A 26,398-nucleotide genomic window follows, 5' to 3' on the forward strand; every position below is an offset into this window, starting at 1 on the left:
TCCATTTGAACTGCTGCACCTCGTTTATTCATGTTCTCACTCCCACTTGCACTTTGTCCAGAATGGGGGCTTTTAATAATCTCAAGGAAACAAACTCACAACTAAGTGAAATGGCCCAATTAAATCTGCAATACACATAATTTTCAAGCCATTTCATTTTCATGTGCTGCAGTCTGGTGTTCCTTCCACCCGACACCATGGAGATACTCAACAAATCACCTTTATACAGGTTTGCAGAAATCACAAAGCGCACACAACAAAAACATTATAATCCCGGTGTTTTATCGATCAGATCAGCTGCTAACAGCATTTCCAATGTTGGAATATCCGTCTTTACGTTGTCAGCATGAACTATCACATTTATAATGCAAGCTCCTAACTAAGAATAACAATAAATGACATCATTTTGCTGCAAACTGTAGTTTTTTTTTTTTTTTCTCCAAAGTCTCTCACGGCTCCTGGGATTTTTATGTTTAACCCTTTATGACCTATAATAGAAAATGTCCGTCAGACCATATCTTTACATTTCTGCATGCTGTCGTACCATCTTGTGGAATATTTCAACTCACTATACATCAACAGAATCTTCATAACCCCAATTATAATAATATGTATGAAAGAAATCCATAGTAACTACAGAAAGTAGCTAAAATGTGCACTAACCCACAAAGAAATTGAGAGTCATTTTTTGTATCTACATATTATGCTAGATACAGAAATGCCATAGCTGTACATGCTAATGAAAATGGTAAAGCGGATGGAGTATGTTTTGTTGTTGGTGGTTTTTGTGGGAGTTCTGCAAACCTGTCAGAGGAAAGATACAGCGCTCTGGCACACGCTGAATTCATGATATCTAAGTGTAAATCCTCTGGTTTTAAAGGGCTACTAGGAATCCCAAAATTGTCATTTGAGCTTTCTGTTCCCTCTTCTTCCCCCTCACGTTCACGCTGGTCCCCATTTTGCTTTCTGTTCCCCCCGCAAAATCAAGCGTAAACAGGACCATTGCATGAAAAAGTGATCAGTAAACCAGAAATGGTCCTTTTCAAACGTGTTGGTTTCTGGGTAAGCCGCAATTTTTATGCATGTTATCTTTCTGTAGGGATGACTGTAGCTCAGGATGTGGAGCAGGTCATCTACTAATTGGAAGGTTGGTGGATCAATTCCTGGCTGCTCCAGTCTGCTTGCCAAAGTATCCTTGGGCAAGATACTGAACTGTGTTCACTCGAGTGTGATTGCTAGATAGAAAGCAATTAGGTGTATACAAAAGGTGCTAGTGTGAATGAGACATATTGTATTTAATGCTACTCTTTCAGTGCTCGAGTAGAATAGAAAAGAATTCTAGTTTGTGCTTCTCTTTGTTCAGTGGTTAGTTCTTGGTGTTCCATGTAAAATGCAGGCAATCTGCTAGCAAACCAATCAGTTTTAGGTGCAGCAGCCTCTTTGTGACCAATTTCATCCAGAGACAACCAGCAGCCTCCAGCAACTACTTGCCAACTGGTTAGGAATACACATTTTTCCCTAGGTTGCCAGTGGGTTGCAGATCGATCTCTAGAACCACACCCCATCTCCAGCCATGCATTGTTTCCTACCTGTGACTTTGAGTTGCGTTGTCCTTCGCACCAATCGGGATCCATACTGTAATTCACAGGTGTAATTTCCGCTGTCTCCTTCCTCTATCTCAGGTATCCAGATATGTGTGGTATTAACAATGACGGAGCTTCTCCATTCAACCCGCTCACACTCCTAAAAGGAGACATAAGCAGAATAGATTCAGTTACAACAGTCAACAAGTGACTTATAATTTATTTTTTTTATTTGTGTTTGTGCCATACCTTGTACCAAGTCATTTGTGGTTGTTTATATGGAGCCAAATAGTCTTCTATATCAGGACAGTTGATCATTTTGCTGTGGGTTAACTCAGCTTTTTCCAGATAGCGGATTTTGCTACTGAAGCATTTCCCCTCGTCGCTCTCCTCCACCGTCATTGACATGGACACTTTCATGCAGTATGTTGAGTTCCTGAATAGATTACAAACACAACATGGTAAAATGTGTTCTGAATCAAAATACCTTAAAGACTTCTTTCTCAGAGTTGCTGAGAGAAGAGGTCAGTTGACATCTCAAAAATAACACATTTATGCAGTCTGTATTTCTAAGGCATGTCAAGCACCATGAAATCAGTCTGAGTGGGTTTGTTTTCAGCTGATTTCTTTTTTCAACCAAAAGCTAACTACAACAGAGACATGAGTCATTCCACCATTTGTCCTCAAAGAGTCTAGTAGCTATTTTTTTGGTGAGATTACAGGTTAGACCCTTTGACACAGTTCTGGTTATGTTTGGTGAAATGATAGGTCATTTGATACCACAGCTTTCCATTGACACCAATCAAGGAGCTGCCATGAAAAGCGTCACCATTCACTTGCTCATCAGAAATTGTTGGGTTTCTGTCTTACAGTGAGCTGAGAAAACTGTCGTTGAGAGTTGTGTCATACAAATAAAATACACTTTAATCAAAATCAGGCTCTTTAAAGGAAAGATTTTAGATAATATAGCCAGAATGGCATCACTCCATTATAGCTTATAACATATTTTGTCCAAAGTCAGCCCTCATCCCAGTTTTAGATTAAACTGTCAGGATTCGTCTGTGACAACAAAGAGTAAATGGTGGTATTTGGTGTTACTGAATGACAAACAGAAACAAATGAAGACAACATATCAGTCCTTGTCATTACTGAATTTCTACTGTCAAGCAAAGAACAAAACCAGCGAACTGCGTCAGCTTTCTGCTAAAGAAAACAGTCACGTCAGTCAAGAATTGAAGACGAGCAGAGACAGAGCTGCCACATTTAGAGCCCACAAGTGGATTATTGTTTAAAGCCTTGATTATTTAATATCAAGCAACACGACAAATATTTACACCTGTAACTGTAGCAGTAAGCCCCTGATTTGTCTCTTTTAGAATGATATTTTTTGGTTCTCTGTGCAGATATTTCAGTAAGGTATGAAAGGTGACCAGAGCCTGTGATTAATGATTAAGATGATGAATTTCCTTCACCTGACATGGCATATTATATGACTAATGGGCTTGAATTCCAGACACTTTTTAAAAAACTTATTATCAAATAGCCCATGTAGTGCCAAAGCACAGTAGACAAAGCTGACAATGACTGTATACAAATGTTCTGCTGAGTGTTGACTCAAAAATTACTGCTTGCAGTTTTTTTTTCAAGAGACTTTATTCAGATCCAGAACACCCCTGCAAATGTTAAATTGTATCTTTGTGACAACAATACTGGGGAGCAGCCTTGCTAAAGCTACATTTTGATTAGCACACGAAAGACGCTGCTTATAATGTGAGCACACAGAACGCTATTCACATTTAGCATCTTGTAGATACTTGTCTTGGTTTTCAAAAACCGCCCTAGTTGTTTTTTGTGAACATGCTCTAAAAATCCCAGTGGAAGCCTCTTCAATACAGCGAGCAATAATGAACCTGTCAAACTGCATGCCATGCAAACTGGAAATGGAGAATGTTCACAAGTTGTGCCCTACCTCTCTGCAACGCAATTACAAAGAGGTTTTTGGTCACACACCCTCTTTTTGTAACTTTTTGTAACTGCTTGCTGTCACCCAGTGACAGTAAGCCACCTCCTGTAACCTCTCACCTACCAGTATGGGATTACACATTTTTCCGTTGCCAGGAGCTCTTAAGGCCTGTGTGACTGAGGTATTAACAGCTAGCATGTAGTGTATATAGTGCAGCATTTAACATAAAGAGCTTGATAGTTGTTGGGCTTTTAACCAGAGCTTAGGACAAAAATGCAGAGACAGTGGCTCTGTAGAAATAGACAGGGTGAGAACACATGATATTAGAGACAGGGGGATACAAAAGAAAGAGGAAGGGAAGGAAGAGGATGACATTAGAAATAACTGAAATGTAATAGAAGCCAGAGGGACCACAACAACTTGCTGCTCTGCCTCAAAGGGATAAAAAGCCACCCACTTCATAGATTTTAAACACAAATACAATGTTTCTCAACCCGGGCATGAAGCTCTGTTAGGTTTACTCCTGCCCTGTCTTTTCACACCTGCTGCAATTAGCATGCAGCTCCCTATTGCAGCAGACGTGCAAAACCAGAGCTGAAGCAATTACCTAGAAGACAGGTAGGCTCTATGGACTGTGTTGATAAAATGGGTGTTATTTGAGTTAGCAAGACATTGGAGGTTACAGCTCACAGTACACACTGCCGTCATAATGCCACGTGTGACAGTGTGTCCTTGAGCCAAATTTTCTAATGAAATAAAACGAACAAACTTTGAAGTTTGTTTTCACGTGTATGATGCAATGTGCTTTCAACATCATTTTGGATTTGAAGTCTTAATGTCTGCTCAAGGTGATTGTAATTGTTTGTGTGTGTGTGTGTGTGTGTGTGTGTGTGTGTGCAGACTTTGCTATGCGTGTTCTCCAAAGTTCACCTCCAGACACAAAACAGCACATTGATCTCTCAGTCTTGCTCCCTCATGCACCCCCCCAACACACACACACACACACACACACACACACACACACACACACACACACACACACACACACACACACACACACACACACACACTCATTGTCCCCTAACCACAACCTCTCATCTAAGTGGATCTAAACCACTTATCCCATCAATGCCCTGTGTGTGTGTGTGCATGTGTGTGTGTGTGTGTGTGTTGGTGTGTATGTGCGCGCGCACGCATCTTTCAGGGGACCCTGGATTTTTGTCATTGACCTAACCAAGACCACTGAGCATTGAACTAGAGACCTGGAAAGCTTTTTATCCATCCATCCCTCCATTTTTTTTCTACTCCTCATCAATCTGTCTCCAGCCTGCAGCATCTTGTTTTCTCCTCCAATGATTCAGTTACCTTATCCCATACGCTTCTCTGACTTTCTGTTTCACTCTGTCTTTTTCTTTTATACACATAGAATTCGCTTTTATGAACCCTTCTTATTTGTTTCTATCTATTTTCACTTTAATATTACAGTGTATCACAAAAGTGAGTACACCCTCACATTTCTGCAGATATTTAAGTATATCTTTTCATTGGACAACACTGACAAAATGACACTTTGACACAATGAAAAGTAGTCTGTGTGCAGCTTATATAACAGTGTAAATTTATTCTTCCCTCAAAATAACTCAATATACAGCCATTAATGTCTAAACCAGCGGCAACAAAAGTGAGTACACCCCTAAGAGACTACACCCGTAAATGTCCAAATTGAGCACTGCTTGTCATTTCCCCTCCAAAATGTCATGTGACTCGTTAGTGTTACTAGGTCTCAGGTGTGCATAAGGAGCAGGTGTGTTTTGTAGTACAGCTCTCACACTCTCTCATACTGGTCACTGAAAGTTCCAACATGGCACCGCATGGCAAAGAACTCTCTGAGGATCTTAAAAGATGAATTGTTGCTCTACATGAAGACTGTAAAATAAGCTGCACACAGACTACTTTTCATTGTGTCAAAGTGTCATTTTGTCAGTGTTGTCCCATGAAAAGATATACTTAAATATATTAGAATATGTATTAAATATATTAGAAACTGAGTTAAGAATCACTGTGCTTCACAGTATTTAAAAATCTGTCCTTTTCATTATTATTTTTTAATACTGACAAAACACTGCATTTGCTCTTTTTAATCTAGTAACCTGACACAGAAATATGGGTAAATTTATTATCTTGATGTTTAGTAGTGCACAAAGCAGGCTGCCAGAGGTCAAGCATGATCCAGCAAATGGAGAATCAGCCAGGCAATCTGATGATGGGTGGATGAAGCGAGATTATTCCTGCACAGAGGCATTTTTATGTTCCCCAACGAGCCAAAGGAAAATCACCAGAACTGAAAAAAAAAAAAAAAAAAAAAAAAAATATATATATATATATATATATATATATATATATATATATATATATATATATATATATATATATATTTATCACATTTTGTTACTTGGGCTTTCATTTACTCAGTCGTTATTAGACCTTTTTGGAAATGGTCAGAAATAAGATTTCTGTCTAATGGAGTAAAAACGGGTTTTTGTCTTCACTGTGTGTGATCTGATCTTTTCTGTGGAACCAGCTCCAAGTTTGGATCTGACAGACAGACACCATCTCTTCTTTTAAGATTAGGCTTAAAACTTTCCTTTTTTGATAAAACTCATAGTTAGGGTTGGACCCTGAACCCCCCCCCCCCCCCCCCCCCCCCCCCCCCCCCCTAGTTACGCTGCAATAGGCAACTGAATTGAACTGAAGTGAATTGATCATTCTTAGGCACGTTGTCCTCTCCTCCAAGGCCCATTACGAACGAGGACATGCAGAACATCTACAGTATTTCTACATGTAGCATGGCCACTGGAAGAACTGACTGAGATATCATGTACAGCTGGTATCAACAGCATTTAACTATTTCAGCATTCCTTGACATATGTGATATACAGTATATGTAACAGTGACAGTAAATATATAACAAGGAAATATCAGGCTGAGTGGTAACGTTGCTTTATATGTAATAATGGGACATTGTACGCCCACATCACCTATGAGGTAAAGGTATGTGAATAATGTGCTTCAAGAACCTGAATTGTTTGTTACCTTCAGTTTAATGTAATCTGAATGTTTAGCTGCTCATCCCAAAACACAGAGTATTAATCCTATTTTACACTTTAGACTTTGTCTGACCTCTGCTTTAAATTATTCAAAAAAAAAAAAAAAGCTTCTTCAGTTGAAGGTAAGTTGAATTAGTTTATATGTCCTGAAGAAGAAAGCGCATGACAGCAGTTGTGGTTTCTTTTTTACAGACCAACACCAGGCAGAAGCCAATGCGCTTGTTCACGCCACTTCAGAAAACTGTTCCATCCTTACATCACGTGCTGAGGAGTCAGAGCCACAGGCTGTATGTATTGATGCATATAGAAACACTTTCCAAAGCACAAAGGGATTTTATGCTAAAACTGTCTTTAATCTTGTAACTTTGATGATTTAATTCCATACATTCATGCCAGTAATGCATATTGGCTTGATATGAACTGAAATGGGAAAACTGATGCAGCGCTGCCCTCCGCTCTCTCTCTCTCTCTCGGCTTTGTCAAAGAGTCTCCCCCATCCTCTGAAAGAAGATAGAAAATGTCCAAAAACTGGAAGCCTGGCACTAACCTATTAAAAACATCATCTATGTAAAGAAGAATGCATTATGCATATCTCACTGTAAACATGATGATTCAATTAGACTGCGATGCAAATGCTGTGTCAGAAGCATTTAGCACATGCTGTGCACCTCTTATGAATGCAAATTGTTTGTACATGTGTGGGTGTGTATTCATATCTGGTGCTATGTGAATACATTTAAATTCCATTGTTAGTGAAACGCCCCTGAAGTTAAAGACACTCGACTATTTAATGTGCTACAAGCCAGAGCTGCACATGTTTTTGGTTTTGCTGTACCCACGAAAAAGTCATTGCAGCAAAAATTATGAAGTTATCATGATGTTGGAAATTAGATATTCAGGGGATAGTCATTTTTTCCATTGCCATTTATCTGCAGGGCAAATAAGTAATATCCAACTCTGAATATGCTGTATTTGGAAGCACATGCACTGCACTATGAAATGAATATCCAACACATTCAGGCTAACCTCATTTTACACTTACCACGTCTAATTAAAATGTGTTTGTGGCCTTTGTTTAAGAAATCTAGGAAATGACCAATTAAAGCAGAAGTGAATGAAACAGAATAAAGGACGGGGCTGAGCCAAAAACAATAAAATAATAGCATATCTTCCCAAACATGTATAGTCATGCCTTGGGAAGATTAACCATCTATCTATCTATCTATCTATCTATCTATCTATCTATCTATCTATCTATCTATCTATCTATCTATCTATCTATCTAATATCCTTTACAGTAGATATATAATGCAAAGGACACACTACAGCTCAGTAAGAAAATTCCTGAAATGATTTATTTTTTACACTAAATATTACTAAATAATTCCTGTTAATGGGAGAGCCCTTATGATAGCCGTTAATGTGAATATCTGTCATGAGTTGAGAAGAGACCGTTTTTGGTGGACTTTATTAAGGAGACATGAAAATTGCTTCAAGACACAGAAAAGAGAAAAAAAATTGAAATACTGAATAACAGAAGCAATATAGTGCTACAGATTAGATTCCAGGAGATGGTATTTAAGGTTCATCTAGATGTTATTAGAGATATGTTTGCATTTCATAGCCTCAGGTCATTTCATTGTTATGAGATGTGCACACTTTGCAGGTCCACAAAGCGCCAATAAGACCACTGGTGTTTATCGGGATCATTTTTGGGACGCACGATCACACTGTTGGCAGCCTAATTTGTTTTTGACATATTAACTACACCTGGGCGTGCCACTGTCTGTAGGTATTTAAGTCTTAGTGTGTGACTTGAAGATGCTGACAGGATTATTTTATCCAAACAAAGAAAGGCATTACCTCTTAGCTTAAAGGGTCAGTTCACTGCATTAGCTAAACCAAAATCTCTCATCAATTTGACGTGTTTTTAGTAAAGTTTGCACTGCGCAGTCTCGGGATGAGGATGAAGTGCAATTAAAGGAACTGTTTGATGTTTGGGAATGCCGTTTTTTTTTTTTTTTGCTGTTTCTTCACCATTTCCAGGCTACCTAAACCAAGAAACTGCTTTATCATTTTATCCTCATCATTTTCATACGCACACATTGTCATGAATGGTTTTACCCAAAGACACTTTGATATGTGGATATGGGGCAAAAGGTCAACCCTCGAGCTCCACAGATAGCAGACCCTTCCACCACATTTAACATACCATCCATGGGTGATGAGCTTCACGTTCAGCATGTAGTACATTCCTATATCACTCTCAGAAATACAGCAGTTAAGTGTGTTTAAATTTTAAAATAAAAATTGTAAATTTTTAACCACAATTTTAGTCTTGTTGAAACTGATGTGAAACTAAAGGTGACCTATGATGCTAATTTCCAAAGCCATACATTTTATTCTTGAATTCACAGTTCAGAATCCTTATTATCTATCTCACTGGGCCTTGGTGCAGCTCCTAAGTTCATGCTTTGTCCAAAAAAGGTTCCCTATTCCCCTCTCAAAACCAAACAAAAGCTTTAAAGGTGTTCAAGGTTTCTGTGGTTACAGCCAGAGTTGTGTACCTGTGATGCTCATATGAGGGATATCCACTCTCTGTGACACATGGAACCAAAGGTAGACAAAAAGTATCTGAAACCAAACAAAAATAAACATGTACATACACAGATCTCATTATTTGAAACTTTGGTTTTCTTTATAACATGGATTCTCCACATACTGTAACAGTATGTATGAAAAGCTACTTTCTGCTGCTCCCTTACTCACAAGGGGACACCACAGTAGCAGCCCCGCAGTGGGCTTGGCAGATATTCACACCGGATGCCCTTCCTGATACAACCCCCAAGGGATTTGGGTCTCCTCCCAGGACTTAACTGGACAATCTTTCACGTGTCAGGCGAGTGTGTAAACCACTACACTATGGAGCCACTACTGCAACAGCATGCATATGGCCGAAAATGAGAAAACACATAAAAAGGTCCCTCTAACTACATTTTCTCGCTTGTGATTTTCTAAATGTGTGTCCTTTGCCGCTCCATGCAGGCCTTTTGTAACAAACCTGTTTTGGCAAACATGCCTTACAAATAAATTTGGCCTGACTTGACAATTTAACGCCAGTAAAATCTGTCCAGCAAAGCTGCCTCCTGTCTTATTGGCAATGAATGAGGTGAAAAAAGAGATTTAAAAGGTGAAAGGGAAGATTTGTGGCTGCCGTTTTGCATCTAATGTGATTAGCTGACTTTCATGACACTTTTGTTACCAGCAAGTTCCTACATTAAGCTCAAATCTGGTAAACACAGACAGTGCTTGTGTGTGTGTGTGTGTGTGTGTGTACTCATTGTCTGCCGAGTGTGGCTTGTTATTTTGTATCATGGCAAAGAAAAGTGTACAGTTGGTCGCCTTTATTTGGATTGGTAGACAGCTATGAATAAAACATGGGATTTCACTTTTGCACATGTGGGGATGTGTGTTTTTATGACTCCCTATGTGCATGCATTAAACCAAATGAGGAATGCGCTGTCATGCTGAAACAGATACCAGGTGTGAGCCCAATGCTTCTTTCAACTTGAAATACAGCTGACAAATCTGCTGCAAATAAAACAACTTCTGACTGTATTACAGCATGAAAAATGACAGTTTACAAATTCAAAATTATGCACTGAATTCTGTACTGCTTTTTTTTTTTTTCTAACTGAGTGAGTTAGTTTTCCCACCACAGCACAGTTATGATAAGATTTGATGTTCATGTTGCATGTATGGGTCTGAGGCTATGATACTGGCAGAGGGACAGCACATGTTTTGAGGCTAGAATGATTTTTTTTTTTTTATTGTTACACTCTGATCTTAATTTGAAGGGACTGCCGTACATCTGTCAGAGGGTGCATAATCACTTCTAAAGGGTCCTCAAGCAAGGCAGCATCACTTCTACAACTGCAGGCTCACTGCACTTTGGCTGACTGCTAATATTTCATATTTGTGTGGAGTTTGTGTTTGTTATTGTTGTGGATCGCTCTCCCCCAAAAAACACACAAATTCCAATTACATAAAATGCTAAATGAGCCATTAATGAATCTCCAAATCAAATTGTAATCCACCATATCCAACTCGTCAATAAATCAGGCGCACCCTTCCTGCAATTACCCTCCTATGATCAGGGCAGGCTGCTGGAGGGTGCTTTGAATTATGGAGCTAATAGAGGGGGCTGTATCCTGGCCAGCAGGCAGCGTGTTTATACCTGGACGGAGCTGCAGATTAATTTGACTATCAATCTAACTAACAGGCAGAGAGAGAGAAAGCATCGACACCGCTGCATGCTGAGACACACACACACACACACACACACACACACACACACACACACACACACACACACACACACACACACACACACACACACACACACACACACACACACGCACACACACACACACGTGTGAAGGCATTTCTGTGCATGCAGGTACCTGAATTCACATGGTTATATATGGATACATACATTACAAGAACCTGCATTTTAATGAGGGCTTACATTTTCTGTGCAGGAATTGTTCAATGCATGAGTTTTTTTTTTTTTATAATGACACCCTATATGAAAATACATTTGCAATTTTTAACTCACAGCTTCTTCATTAATAAGAGTGGATGCAAATGTGAGTCAGTTTTAATGATTACAAGTCCTTAGGTCCTTTTAAGTCATTTTATGATTAAAAAAAAAATCTACAATGCATCAAAATGAACTGGAACCTCATTAAAAACTCATTTCACTCTGATAATTACACTTGCTAAACAGAAGACACAAACATGCTCTCAGAGAGACACGCAGTAGCCTGTGTCGGCTCACTGACACAGAAAAATTGTTCAAGGCGGCAATCACTCTGCACAGTGTTTGTTCCATGTTGGCCTTGTGTGTGCACCGCGCCTGTGTGTGTTTAAGTAAAGCTACGAGGTTTTCATGCTGTCCTTTCAGTGTTAGTGTGTGTGTGTGTGTGTGTGGATGTTTTGGTGCTAATATTCTTTGATATGAAAGGTCAGCAGTCCCTACTTGTGAAGCACATATCAATACCTGTCAGTACTGATAAGCAACAATCTTACCTTTGTCCCATATCAGAAAGTTATATCAGAAAAAAATAAACAGATTTTAATCATCACTATATTGTTTCTATACACAGCATGCACCACTGGCACATGATTACAATGTTTAATTTAATTGTTTGTTTTTTACTTTCCTTGGTTGATTTTTGGACTTGCACTCACCCGTGAAAAACATCTTACTGACACTTTTTGTACTCCACAATGTTCGATTTCCTTTGTAGCACAGATTTATTTAACAAAATCCATCATAACCACAAGTCCAATGTGAGCTGAAATACCAACACAGCTTAAAAAAACAGATTGCAACGCATTATTTCATTTCATGACATCAGTCTTGAGCTTTGGGGCTGTGGAAGATCTTTGCATACACTTTGCATTCTCACCAGTGCTGTTTACTGTAACAACAGGGCTGGATTATAGATTCACATGTTCCAACTCACTACAATTAAGAAATTCCACAAATGTATTTGAGCAAATCTGTTCACTAACAAACAGAAAGGAAAACATTTGCACACTAGCAAAGAATGATGAAGCGACTTTTTTTTAAAAAACACTGCAGTTCCTGTAGGTTGTAAATAAGTGGTGAAATAAAAACTACAACTATAATTACTATAGTGTGAGGATTAGTTTGTGTTACAGACCCAGCATGAGAGCCAATGTGTGTTTGAGCTGTGTCTGCAGTGCCCTATCCAAGGTGACTCTACTCAGTGTGTGTGTGTGTGCTTATATACTTTATTTGTGTGCAGAATTAAGTCCATTTATCCCTAGGCATGTTTAGAAAATGAGGTTGTTGTGCAAATTTGATTTTATGATTATTCATGTGATGGACTGATCATGGTCATATTCATGTTCTTATATTTGTGTGTGTGTGTGTGTGTGTGTGTGTGTGTGTGTGTGTGTGTTCTGTGCTTTATTCAAATGTACTTCATTAGAGTTAACATTGCAGTAATATATTTCCTGCAGTATGTATATTTCTCTCTCTTTTCTTTTTTAAAAAACATAACTGTTAATTCGCTTAATTAACACTTAAGCACTTTTTTCTTCTATTAGTGCTTCACACTGCTTCACAGTTTTTTCAATGATCAACAGGTGGCGGTAATGCACCCTTCATGATACACACTCACTTTTGCTGACTAACTGAATACAAACCAAACTTTACTGTGACTCTTTAATTGCAGCAACGTCAACCTTTGACAGTGAATTACAGTATTAATTTAGACTGGGTTAAATGTTAGGATAGAGGAAGACTTTTTATATCTCCAGTAAATCAACAAGCTGATGGTTGTCCGATGCCTCAGGGCAGTACAGTATGTTGGGCTTTTGGGGAATTACAACGGAAACAAAGACTCATAGATTTGATTCTACTATTTTTTTTTCTTCCATAAGCTAAAACAGTATGTTTGCTTTATCTTGTCTCCCAGCTAAGGTCAGTCATAAATAAAAGGCTGATGTAACTGGCAAGGTAATGCATAAGTCTAAGATTACTTTTTGCATTTAAAACACTACACTGCATGCTGATGGTAATGCAGTTGTGCCACACCGTTCAGCTTTTGTCTTCAGTAACCTGCAGGAGCTCAAAACTAGCTAGAGTTCCTCAAATTTTATATCCAGTGCCAACCTGAAGGGGCCGATGCACGCAACTGTCCTTTATTTAGCCAGGCCTGCAGCCAGCCCAAAACAGCTCAGTGACTCACTTTATCTTAAAGCCTTCTTATTCACTTTCAGCAGATGAATGACAAGTTGTCCTTAACATCACTAATAGGCAAGAAAATTTTAAATTTTCTTTTCCAGTACATATCTGGGGGGGGTGATTAGGTCATTTTTTTTTTTTTTAAAGGCCTACCACTTCCACAGGAAAAATACAACTATAGTTTCTCTCGCTCTCTCAAAACAACAATACACATTTTTCCTGCACCTCATGTGCAGTTTGCGCCAGGCAATTCTGCGTGGTCACATGGGTGAGGCATGACCCGTATTGCACTTCTTTTTTACTTTGCTTAAGAAATTTACATGTAGAATACCAGTGGGCTACAAAGGCTGATTCACATGGACTATCTTAAGATAACAGTGCTCTACTTCCAGGGGCTGAAATCATGCTCAGTAAGCCTGAGCATGATGATTTCAGTGTGTGACTTTGCAGTTCATAGTCTGAGAGTTCTTGAAGGACGCACAGGCAAGAACTGTGAGGATCAGACTTCAACTTTTCCTTTACAGAGTTGTGTTTCCAACACTGGAACAGTGGCTTGGTTTTCACACTTCCTCCTCTGTCCTTCTTTTCACCCCGTCTTGGCCCCGTCCTCCATATATCTACCAAGTCACACTGTATTTCAGAGCACCTTAAAGCCCCTTCAACATCAAAGTGTCAAAACCAAGGCTTTACCTCTTTTCTTGTACTTTTTTCAAAAGTCTGGCCGGGGCAGCAGGCATTGGCTCAACATGGCATGCACTGGCACATGTTAGCCCATATTGGCAAATGACTGGTGCCGACTCAGTGGCTGCCAAGTCACTGAGGCCTGCCAAAGAAACTTCAAATGTCCGTTCTCCCCTTCTCTGCACCTATTTCGCTCTCCACTCCTCTCCGTTTCACTTTGTTACTGCCATTGTCATTTTAACTTCCTCTCCCTCTCTGCCTCTCTCTCTCTTCATGTCTTTATTTCTTCCTCTTTCCAGTCACTGTCTTTATCTCCTGCTTGGAGTCTGGTAATCTGATGAAGAGAAAGGTTAAACATTTGGCTGGCATTAGAAAACACCCTTGTGACAACTTTGTGTGTTTCTTGTGTGTGTGCCCATAGAGTGTAAGCTTTATCCTCTAATGCAAAGAGAGACAGGTGGTTCAGCTTATCACAGGGGAATAGCTGAGAGAGAGAGAGAGAGAGAGCGCGGCAGAGAGATGTGCACATAAAGAGGGAAAAAAAAAATGCAAATGAGAATCCGGTCTTTTATTTGACTTCACCAGCAACCGCAAATAGGTGAAAGTGGTTGATGGAATGTGAAATAGGGTAATGGTGGTGAAATTTCAGCAGGAAAAACAGCAATTTATTTTGTGCAGTCAACCACCCATTAGCTATGCCATCAGGAAAAAAAAATATGTCAAAAAATGTTGGCAAAATTACCTTCTGCCTTCCAAAATTACACATTTTAGTGTTTACTGATCTGCCACCTTAATGAATTAAAGTTTGTTAAAGAGTTAAAGAAAGTTGTCATGTTTAAGGAAAACTTACACAGGCACTTGGCCGCAGACGGGTTTACAGCCATGGGCTCCATTGTTAAAATCAGACAGATTGCGTTCCCACTTATTCGCCCTGAACTCGTCTCTGAGGGTTTCTTTTATTTTTTTGCAGACTACAAAAAGCGGTCTGTCAGGAGAAATGTCAACACGAGCCCTTTTTTTTGTCTCGATAGTTCAGCCCCGTCTCCTTGAGATTATGTTCATATGATTTGAATAAAATATTCACTGACAACTTAAAATGTCAGTGTTGTGTTTCACATTTCATCTGCTGTCCAGAAATATTTAATGTTGCAATATTTATATCTAGTCACACATGGCAAGGAAAGTATGATTTAATTAACAGCATTCCTTAGTGAAAAAGTAACACACAAACTGTGGTCCAGGGAACTTGAACATACAGTTGTGTGTATTGCAAGATTTCATATGAGAAACCTCTTTTCAGTATCAAACTCATACATTTTCACCAGGCCGGCATACAGCCTGAGTTTTGACAGTAGACATCCGCACAGTTACAGTTCACATTTATGGATAATTTGGTAAAAACAAAACAAAACTTCTGAAAGCATAAGACCATTTTAATTCCATGACTGTCACATCTAATTTATAATCACAAAACATCCATTATGCATGGTATATTTTGTTGTCGTCATGTTTTCTAGCACCCACCTATAAATGGGCCAAGATGCACGAGTACTATAGTCAGCAGCTAAACAATTAACCGATCCTTTTTTCACATTGGTGTAAATTTTGCATCACATGGACAAAAAACACACAAATAACCAGCAACCAAGTTATCAGCGTCAATGCTGTGAGCACTTTGCTGAAAATGGATGTATATGCAAATAGTCACAATATACTAAGAGGTTTGCGTTTATTTTTCTTTTAGAATGTAAATGCAAAATAAGGTAACAAATAGCAAATTAACTCTTTTTAAAAAAAAAACACACACAATACCCACTCTTCACTCTAAAGGGCAACCACTGTTTGCTTTCTGTGTGGTTGTACACAAGCTGCAGTAAACATGAGTTCTGTGTTTGATCATCACCAATGCATAGCACTGCAATAGTAGCAGTTCTAATAGTTGATGGGTCATCAGAGAGTTTACTCCTATAGCATGGACTTTGAATAATGTCTGATCAGCAGCCTGATAGACAGGTAACAGCCAAAGACAGCAAGCGTGTTGTCAGCAAATCCAGGCGGCCCTACAGCCAATCCAATATTCAACCAGAAATGCAATCAGAAATTCAGAGCACTGGCCAAACTTGTCAGTCATTCGGTTAAAATGCCAGCTAGGCAATCTGCCTGTCACTGTGCCGACCAGCCGACCCACTGATGACCCTACCTAGCCAATCGTCCTACCCTGCCAAGATGTCACCAAATGAAACAACCTCTCATCTGCCTAACTGCTCAGCCAGCCAACTACAATTTACAAACTTTTTACCTCAAAGGCCTGCCAGCCAGCTTTTCAACCAGCCTAGTTACTCATTTTCCCAGAGAACACATTGCATTTCCATTTAATGTGGTGTGTTGAAGTGAAGAATGGGCAAAGCCAGAGGCATGAAATCTTTCATCTCATGCTACCTCGTTCACTATCTAACACTTATTTTGTTCATTCGGAGTCGTCCTCTCCATCATTTTGTCCTCTGTCATTCTCATTCTTCACCTTCATCTGTGTGTAAGTGTGTGTGTGTGTCTCCATCTACTTCTTGATTTCTTTTCTGTCTCAGTATGAGAGAAAACCGAGTGTTGCAGGATAGAGGTTTGCTGCAATGTCTTTCCTGCAGCGTTACAGCCACAAAGGTAAAGTGAGACCTATTGCTGGGTGTATCAATTTCTTTCTACATGATGTCTGTGTGTATGTGTATGTGACTGTGTGTTTGTGTGTGCCATAGTCCTAATCATAGTGTGCGTATGGAGGGTCTTGGGCAGTCGCTGCATGCTCTCTCTCCCTACTGAGGTCCTTATACCTGCAGAGAAAATGGATTTTTGCTTTTCTTTTCTCCTCTACTCATTTCTCCATCTCTTCCAACTCTCTCCCTCATCTCTCTGTATAATTCCATCTTCCCTCTATCAACCTTCCTCTGTTTTTCTCTCCGTGTATTTGCCCTCTCTCCCCACCCCTCCAATTTAACTACTTTCTCCTTGACTCTGTCTTTACCCTCTTTTTCTTTCCCACCCACCTGCTTTCATTTCTTCTGCCTTCTCCCTGTGCACATCTCTCTTTTTCTAAGTCATGTCTTGGACAATGCTATTTTCCAGTTACTGTCTCCCGAGAAGGAATGTCACTCCACTTTTGTTCTCCTATACTTTTTTTTTAACAGTGTCTTTAGGTCGCTCCTCATTGTGGCTCATGCAAACCCACCCGCTACAACACACACAAGGGATCTGCAGTAGTTTATAAATCAACAGGTAAAAGACAGACATGAAGCATCTGAAGTGCATGGGGTGTTGAAAGGAGCTTCAGTAAACCTTTATACCCCAGGATAAAGTTTGTGAACCTTCTTCTATATTTTTGCATAAATATGACCTGTTATAGTAATTAATTCAAGTGTGAAATTTATCAGAATTTCTGTCAATAGGATGACACAAGTAGTTGTAAATGTGAATGATGATCTTCCTCTGTGTGTTGGCCCTGGGTGCACCCCACTTCTTGCCCTCAGACAATTGGGGCTTCCCACAACCCTGAACTAAGTAAGCAGATCAGAGAATGGACGGAGGGGGAAATAATTATTTGATCCCCTGCTGAGTTTGTAAGTTTGCTCACTTACAAAGAAATTAACAGTTTTTTTTTGATAGCTTAGTTTTAATGGAGAGAGACAGAATATCAACCAAAAATCCAGGAAATTTCATGAACATATTCCATCCATCCATCCATCCATCCATCCATCCATCCATTTTCTTCTGCTTATCCGGGGTCGGGTCGTGGGGGCAGCAGCCTAAGCAGAGAAGCCCAGACCTCAGATACTCCTGATCTCAACTTGTTATGTATATAAAGGACACCTGTACACAAAATCTGTTGTTTCCATTCCAAACTTTCATAGAACATCAGGGACAAGATTGTAGACCAGCATAAGGCTGTAGTGGGCTAAAGATCATGAGCAAGAAGCTTGGTGAAAAGATGAGAACTGTTGTTGCAATTATTTGGAAATAGAAGAAATATAAATTGACCAGCTGCCCTCAGTCTGGAAGTCCATGCAAGATCTTACCTCATGGGGTAGGGATGGTCATGAGAAAGGTGGTGGATCAGCCCAGAACTACATAGATGTAGATCATGTTAGTGATCTGAAGACAGTTAGGACCACAGTCACCAAGAACAGTGTTGGTAACACACTACGCTGTAATGGCTTGAAATCTTGCAGCACCTGCAAGGTCCCCCTGTTGTAGAAGGCATGTGTACAGGCCCACCTTGAGTTTGCCAGTGAACATCTAAATGATTCAGAGAAGGTTTGGGAGGAAGTGCTGTGGTCAGATGAAACCAAAATCAACGAAACCTGTCGTGTTTTTTGGAAGAGAAATGCTGCGTATGACCCAAAGAACACCATCCCCACAGACAAGCACAGAGGTGGAAACATGATGCTTTGGGGCTGTTTTTCTGCAAAGGGTGGAGGACAACTTCACCACACTGAGGGGCCAATAGACAGGGCCATGTGCTGTAAAATCTTATATGAGAACCTCCTTCCCTCAGCCAGAACACTGAAGATGGGTCATGGATGAGTTTTACTGAATGACAATGACCCATAACATATGAATAAGTTAACAAAGGACTGGCTAAAGAAGAAGCACATTAAGGTCATGGAGTGGCCTAGCCAGTCTCCACACCTCAATCTTATAGGAAATCTGTGAGCTGTAGCTTTGAGTTACTGAGCAGCAGCAGCCAAGAAACCTAAAGGATTCAGAGAGTTTCTGTAAAGAGGAGTGAACCAAAATCCCTCCTGAGATGTGTGCAAACCTGGTGACCCACTACAAGAAACATCTTACTGCTGTGCTCACTAACAAGGGTTTCTCCACCAAGTACCAAGTCATGTTTTGCTTGGGGATCAAATACTTATTTCACTCAATTACATTCAATTTATAACTTTTATGTAATGTGCCTTTATTTTGGGGTTGCTATCCTGTCTCTCTCCATTAAAATGAAACCATAAAATTAGAGAATGTTAATGTCTTTGCAAATGAACAAACTTACAAATTCAGCAGGGGGTCAAATAATTATTTCTCCCATTGTATGTGATGACAATTAGATGTGAAGAATAGGGATCTATTAAAGTGTCTGTGCGATGAGTAACTCCAAACCATATGTTTAGGGAACTAAATTATGACATGACAAAGTAACATTTCTGGAGGCTTCACAAAAAGATTTGTTGATGCTCTTCAGGATGGAAAAGGTCAGAGAACGAATTCTAAAGAGTTTTGACAGGTACAAATGAAAGAAATTCATATCCTCTAGAGCAGAAGTCATCCAACAAAGATCACTCCAAGAGCAAAGTATGTCATATTGTGAGCATTCATAAAGGAACCCAAATAAATTACATTTTTTTGGCTAATGGATGTTACTAAATCCACCAAGAGAATACTGACTGCCAATGTGTGCTGCAAAGAGAAAGCCACTGGTCTCCACAAAGAACACTACTGTCTATCTATAATCTGCTAAAGCTCACGAATACAAACCAGAACACTGTTTTCTAGATGGGTGAGACCAAAGAGAAACTTTTTTGTTGTTGTTTTAAATGAGAAATTCTGGGTGGAAAAAAAAACTATGGTGCAATCCAGCATGAGAAGCTCATCCTATATTTAAACTAGAAGCACTCAGAGATCGCAAACCTCCGCCAAGGCCATAGGGTCACTGATGCTGTAATACGTGTATCTAAATACTGTGAAATAATTTTTCATCTTTCCCAGACAACAATAACCCCTTATCCCGCAATAGTGAAGAATCCTTAAAAAAATTCCTGGATCCAGATCGTGATCCGGATCACCGCCAAAATTTAATCACTTCTTCCTCTTGTCATTTCAAACCACTCCACATAATTTCATCGAAATCCATTCATAACTTTTGGAGTAATCCTGCTGACAAACAAACAAACAGACAGACAAACAAACCAACGCGACCGAAAACATAACCTCCTTGGCGGAGGTAAATATGGTGGTGGCAGTATCAGTGGTTTGGGCCTGTTTTAAGAAATATGATAGAAGTACAAGCAGTTCGTGGGAGGTGATGCATCCCAGAGCTGAAAGTGTTCTGTGCATTAGACTAAAATTCCTGCAACACATACCAGACATTTTTAGTTTAACTGCAGTTATTAATGGTCGCAGCAGATGCAGAAAGCAGGTTCACATACCTTTTTGCCCTGACAGATATGTAATATTGAATTATTTTCTGGTTGCCCGTTCATCCATCCATTTTCTGTCACTTATCCATTTAAGCCGTCTAAGCAGAGATGCCCAGACTTCCCTCTTCCCATCCACTTCCTCCATCTCTTCTGGGGGGACAAAGAGGTGTTTCAGAGCCTGGGTCTGCCCTCGGGTGTCCTCCCAGTTGGACATGCTTGAAACACTCGCCTAGAAGGTGTCCAGGAGGCATCCTAGTCAAATGCCCAGACTGCCTTACCTGGGTCCTCTCGATGTAGAGGAGTGGCAGCTCTGCGCTGAGCCTTTTCTGAATGACTGAGCTCTTCACGCTATCACTAAAGGAGAGCCCAGACACCCTCTGGAGGAAACTCATTTTCGCAGCTTTGTTTGCTTTAACTTGTTTAACTGGGTTTTCAGAAAACTAAATTATTAGGCCATATTTATGCAGAAATACTGAAATTTTTCTTGCAATTGTACAACCTCGAACAAGCTGGAATGGTATAACCAGCAGTCAAACAGCTGGGGGGGGAAAAAAGAACTAATTTCAGGACATTTGTAATTAAATTTGATTGGCTTGTTATTTGTGGCAGAGAACAACACACCAAACCTGAAGCTCAAACTCAGGGAGAATGAGGTCAGCCTGGTGTAATTATTCATTTATTTATTGTACGTAAATGAAAAGAAAAAGTTGTGAAATAATATATCAAATCCTTTTATACTGATATGTCATAACCTTTTACATTTATATATGCAAGCCTAGTAACACAGTTATCATGTATACAGCAACATTTTGATTCAATTAGAGGAGGTTTTCCAGTTTTTTTCAGTATCCCTTTATTTTTAGCTCTGTCTATCGTTGATAAATCCTCCTCTCAGTTCAGCAGGTCATCACTAAGTTTGTGTGTCTGTTGTCTGTTTGATGACGAGCTATTGAACAGCGGCGTTTTCTCTCCGCAGCAGCTGTGAGAATGAACCTCAGCAGTGAAGCTGTGAGCTTGACAATTAAGCAATGAAACTGAAACCATGGAAGCAGCACATTTAGGTGACAGTTCACAAAAGATGCATCATTCACACTGTCACATTGTTTCCACACATTCATCTAATAAATTGCTAAAATAATTTTAGGCACTTCAGCAAAAACTACAAACACGCAATGCAGCCAGCTGCAAAGCTCGGGGCAGGCTCAGGACATATTCTATGAATTAAAGAAGGCCTGCCTCTTTGAAGAGGTTATAAAAAAGGATCACCGTGGAGTGTGAATGCCAATTATTTTGCCTTAGGCCAACAGAGTGTGATCTTGTATTTGAGAATTCGACTTAGAGTTTTCCCTTTTTAAAACAAGACAGGACAAGTAGTTCGAGAGATTTATTTATTTTTTTTCCCATCACAGAATTTTTCTTTTCTTGTATCTTGTATTTGGACCTGTTCCTGTGTGAACTCATGAGAAGATCACATTATGCCAGTGAGAATTGTCTGGGAAAGAAAAGACACCCTTTTGCTATGAACTGGGCCAACAAGCACAACACCGTTACATTTGCTATTCGAAAACATATTTTCACAACCCACAGGATCCCCTCACTGTGGGGATTAAGAGTTCAGGTTTTTGCTTTAATTTGTCACCAGTCTGGATATACAGTGCACTGCGGCACATCACAGCAATAGAGGCAGAGCAGCAACAGAGAAACCCGAAAGGAAAACAAAAAAAGTTTCATCGAAAGGCTCGCTGTTTTCCCCTTGACGGTCTCTGTCACGGCTTGTTAATTCACTAAAGATGATATAGATATCTTATCACACACATCTATCTCCGCTGACAAGCACAAGGTTTAGAGAGATTAATGGAGGGATGGTTTATTGAGAGAAAGGAGGGCTATAGATGAATGGTTAAATGTACAGAGTAAAAGAAAAATTAGGATAGAGAGACTAATATAAACAGGTTTCTTATTCATATACAGAACCATTCAAGATCGCCCATTCACATGAATGAGCATCCAAACTTTTGACTAGTTCTACTATCTAGTACAAGGTGGTGAGTTAATGGGATGTTTACCTCTGCATTTCTAAACCTTCTATAATCCACTCTGTACATCTGTCAGCTCTGGCTAACACGACAACGTATTCCAGTAAGAAGCAGCAATTAGAAGCTGCAAGTAATCAAGCCAACACAGACTGCACAAAGGCAGCACCATAAGCATGTGTCACTACTCTATAACATACTAAAAACATAGAATATGTGCCAGGTGTGTTAGATTAGTGCTGCACACAAATACTATACATTGATAAAGTAGCTGTTAATTCTGTTAATTAGTATTTATCAGCCGTACATTATCATGAAAAATAATATGAGTATACCCAGATCACTGAATTCAAATGCTTCAATCAACTCTTTTCATTAACAGATACCAAACTAATAACTAAAGCTCTGATCATAGCTTGACAGAAGTCTCCAATGTAAATCCAACTGTAATAAACACAATGAAATGTTGTCTTACATTAAAGAACTACCTGTCATTTCTGTCCACCAACTTATTAAAGCGCTTTCACCAAACCGGGAACTCCAGAGCTGAAAAAGTGGCTGACTTCAGACGTGAGCTTCTGCAGACTTCCGTGTTAAAATGTCTAACTTAGCAGCAAAAAAGGCTTTGGCCTCTTCAAAACGACTTTAAGGTGGATGATTTTCTTTTCAAGTGCATCAACAATTTTGACGCTGTTACGGCTTAAAGTTAGGAGTGTATCCCTCTGATTGACAGGTGTGCCAAAGCAAGCAGCTGCAGCCATCGGTTAAGCCTCACCGTCACCATTTCAAGTCGCTGAGCTGGACCTTTAGACTGTGTTTGAATTACCTGAAAAGTCATATGCATACAGGTTATGGATGAACCTGATTATGGTTGCATGCATATGATTGGCAGCCAAAATGCTAACACAGAGGCTTCAAAATGAGGACAAAACCTATGGGTGACGTCACAGTGGCTACATCTGCCCTTTATACCAGTCCATGCACTTACCAGCAAACTAAAACTGATATTTCCTTCATGTATTAAACAATCTCCACTGCAGATTTCAGGAACAGCTAAATCGCTCTCATTTCTTCTGCCACTTCTGCCTGTCAGCGCTGCTGTTGTTGGGCCATGCCATTTAAACTTGTAAATAAAGAAACAAAGAAAGAAAATAAAAGAAAGAAACTAACAAGAGGAGCCTACAGTACAGCTCCTCTTTGCACAGCAACGGTGTTTGGCCTAACAGAGCATGCAGACAATAATTCTGCTTACTTAAACTGCTGCGTTAAACTGACAGGTTAAAAAAAAAAAACAGTTATATAATGAGAAGATTTAATTCATTTCAATTTTATTTATATAGCGCCAAATCACAGACCCTACAATAATTACAGAGAAAACCCAACGGTCAAAACAACCCCCTATGAAGAAGCACTTGGTGACAGTGGGAAGGAAAAACTCCCTTTTAACAGGAAGAAGCCTCCAGCAGAACCAGGATCAGGGAGGGGCAGTCAGCTGCCATGACCGGTTGGGGCTGAGGTGAGAAAGAGAGGACAAAAGGCATGCTGTGGAGGACCACAGATTAATAGCATCTTCCTTCATTGCCCATATGTTGTTCAAAATCTGATTTTTTTTGTGTGTGTTTATTCTTTAAATGTGATGCACTCTAAAATCACGTTACCATGGCAAACAATAGACAGTGACTGTACATGACAGGCTACATATCACAACTTCTTTATAATAGCAACAAAAACACATGTGAGATCAAGGGCAATGAGCACATTTGGAAGTACAGTTTCTCTTGCTCCCTTGTTGCTTTTTCTGCACATAGTTACATATTCTAGATACAACCTTCTAGCAATGTAATAGGATCCAGTTGGAGGCTCCCCATTAGGATAGGAGGTGCTGTGCGTCTTTGTGCGTGTGTGTCTCTGTGTGTATGTGCGTGCTAATAAGAAACCCGGAGACAATGACAGACACCAAGCCCTAATTAGGTTGTCATGCTGAAAGAGCAAGGGAAAGACAGGAAGAGAGAGGGAGAGAGGCAGAGAGAGAGAGGGAGTGGAAGAGAGAGCTTATTAAGGAGGATAGGTGTCAAGTTCTGGCAGGAAAAGGAGGTGGGAGGAGAGCAAAGGAGGGGGAGGATGAGGGTGATGAAGGGGTAGAAGGAATCGGGTGCTGATGGGGGGGGGGGGAACAGGAGTGGGAATGGGAGAGTGGAATGGTGCATGGAGCAGTGAGGGAAGAGAAACAGGTGGTTGAGGAGAAAGAGGTGTAGAGGACAGAAGCTGCTGGCGAGATGAAGGGAAAGCAGATTAGGTGTGGGAGGGAAAAAACAACTAGGAAGGGGAAGGAGATGAGAAAAAAAGATGCAAAGGGAAAGGAGAAAGCTGAGGTAGTGAGGGTATCAGATGCAGAGGAGGAAGACAAGCCGGATCAAGCACAAAGCAGGGACAGTGATTCTTGGAATAAAATAAGAGGAGAGATGTGCCGGTGGTGCAACCAAAGCTTCCTGGCTTTTTTTTTTCAAGCAAAGCGCTGGTTAATTGCACGGCAACACTGCAATAAAAGTTAGAAGCATAAGCACTCAGATATTTCAAAGGTTAGTAAAAAAAAAAACCCCACCAGTTTAGTGTTAGACCACATCTCATGGTCTGTATCAGCACATTAAGCTCAGTTGTCATGATATACTATATATATTTCAAAGCTTTAGAATTCACAGTTTCTCTCATCTTCTGCCAGATGTGGTTGAACTCGTGCTTTTTCTTCATCTTCTGTTTTTCTGTGTCACTTCCATTTTTCCACACTGTCAAAGTCCCTATATTTGCAATTTTGACGTCAAAAAAAAAAAAAAAAATCTTTCCCCCAACCTTTTTTTTTTCTTCTTCTCAGTCTATCCCTGGCTGACTTTCTACAGAAGTCCAAAGAGCTGTGATTGTGCCACTCCAGCCTCCATTTTCCTCAACAGCCTGCTGTTTGATATAATTCACTTTTAAACAAGACCTCTTGAACGCTCTTTATTAATGTAATTTATTTTTACATTTTGCAATTTATAAGTGTAACTTATCAAAGTAATGTATGTGATAATACAGATGAGCTCATGGGCATTTGCTAACCAAATATTTATATTTTAAAGGGAGCATGTTTAATTTCCTTCATTATGCAGATGCACACCATCTACTAGCAGGTAAACAGGACTATACGCCTTGTTGTAGGGTCAACTAATGCACGCACACACTGGTACAACCAGTACAGTACACTGCCACTACACATTTATGCATGAACACATATTTCTAGGCCAGGCCAGTTTCTGATGTGGTGCCAACTGTCATATTGTAAACTTTCAGTTGAATAAACTGGCAGTATTCCATGTAACTGGCATCATCTCACACACACACGCCCATGCACACACACATACTCACCTGCAGGGTATAAAACAAATGTTTTGATATCGCAAACAGACTTTGGAAAATGAAGCAAGAACAAAAATCCTGGCGTGCTACTGACTGACTAACATTTGAAATAAAATAAAATAGCAGCTTAAAAAAAAAATGATGATTAGAATGAATAAGTTACCACTCATCTATGTTTTGAAATAATGAATATTATTTCTTTTCATTCAGACACACAATAATGCTGCTTCTTGCCCTTGCTATGCAAATGGACCACATGCGTAGAGGTGGAACAGTCGGAGTCAGAAATCTATTCCCAGTTTGTTCCCGTGTGATGAAATCAACAATACAGAGGCGACCTCATGAACCCTGCTGGAGGTCAGACTCGGGCCAAAAGTATTATACTTGCATGCTGCTGAAATTCTTAGTGTGTTTGTCTCATGAAGCAAATGTGTCGGGGCTGGAAGTGAAACTTCAAGTCTGTGTTTTGTTCAGTATGTTCACTCTGACCTAGCTCCCGTCTGGGGAGAGGAGCTGTGTTTATGCGATATTCACAAACAATGCACCCATCTGAACCAGAAATAATTCAGAATCCTGCTTCCTAAAAGAAACTAGGTTGTAGTTATTTTACTTCAGGCTTGATGCATGGCAGTGCCAAGATACTGGCCAGAAGGAGCTCAGACAGGCCTATGCATT

At 39.9% G+C, this 26,398-nt stretch overlaps 1 protein-coding gene across 1 annotated transcript in view; it reads right to left on the reverse strand.

Annotated features, from left to right (window-relative positions):
* il1rapl2 (interleukin 1 receptor accessory protein-like 2) overlaps positions 1 to 26,398 on the reverse strand; it is a 447,173-nt gene that overhangs the window by 126,250 nt on the left and 294,525 nt on the right. The window contains exons 5-6 of the mRNA XM_030739324.1: positions 1,833 to 2,019; positions 1,590 to 1,743 (exon numbers count right to left, since the gene is read on the reverse strand). Coding sequence (XP_030595184.1) covers positions 1,590 to 1,743; positions 1,833 to 2,019 — 341 coding nt within the window. The remainder of the gene's footprint in view (positions 1 to 1,589; positions 1,744 to 1,832; positions 2,020 to 26,398) is intronic.

The sequence above is a fragment of the Archocentrus centrarchus genome, chromosome 10 (assembly GCF_007364275.1).
Source record: "Archocentrus centrarchus isolate MPI-CPG fArcCen1 chromosome 10, fArcCen1, whole genome shotgun sequence".
Lineage (NCBI taxonomy): Eukaryota > Metazoa > Chordata > Actinopteri > Cichliformes > Cichlidae > Archocentrus > Archocentrus centrarchus.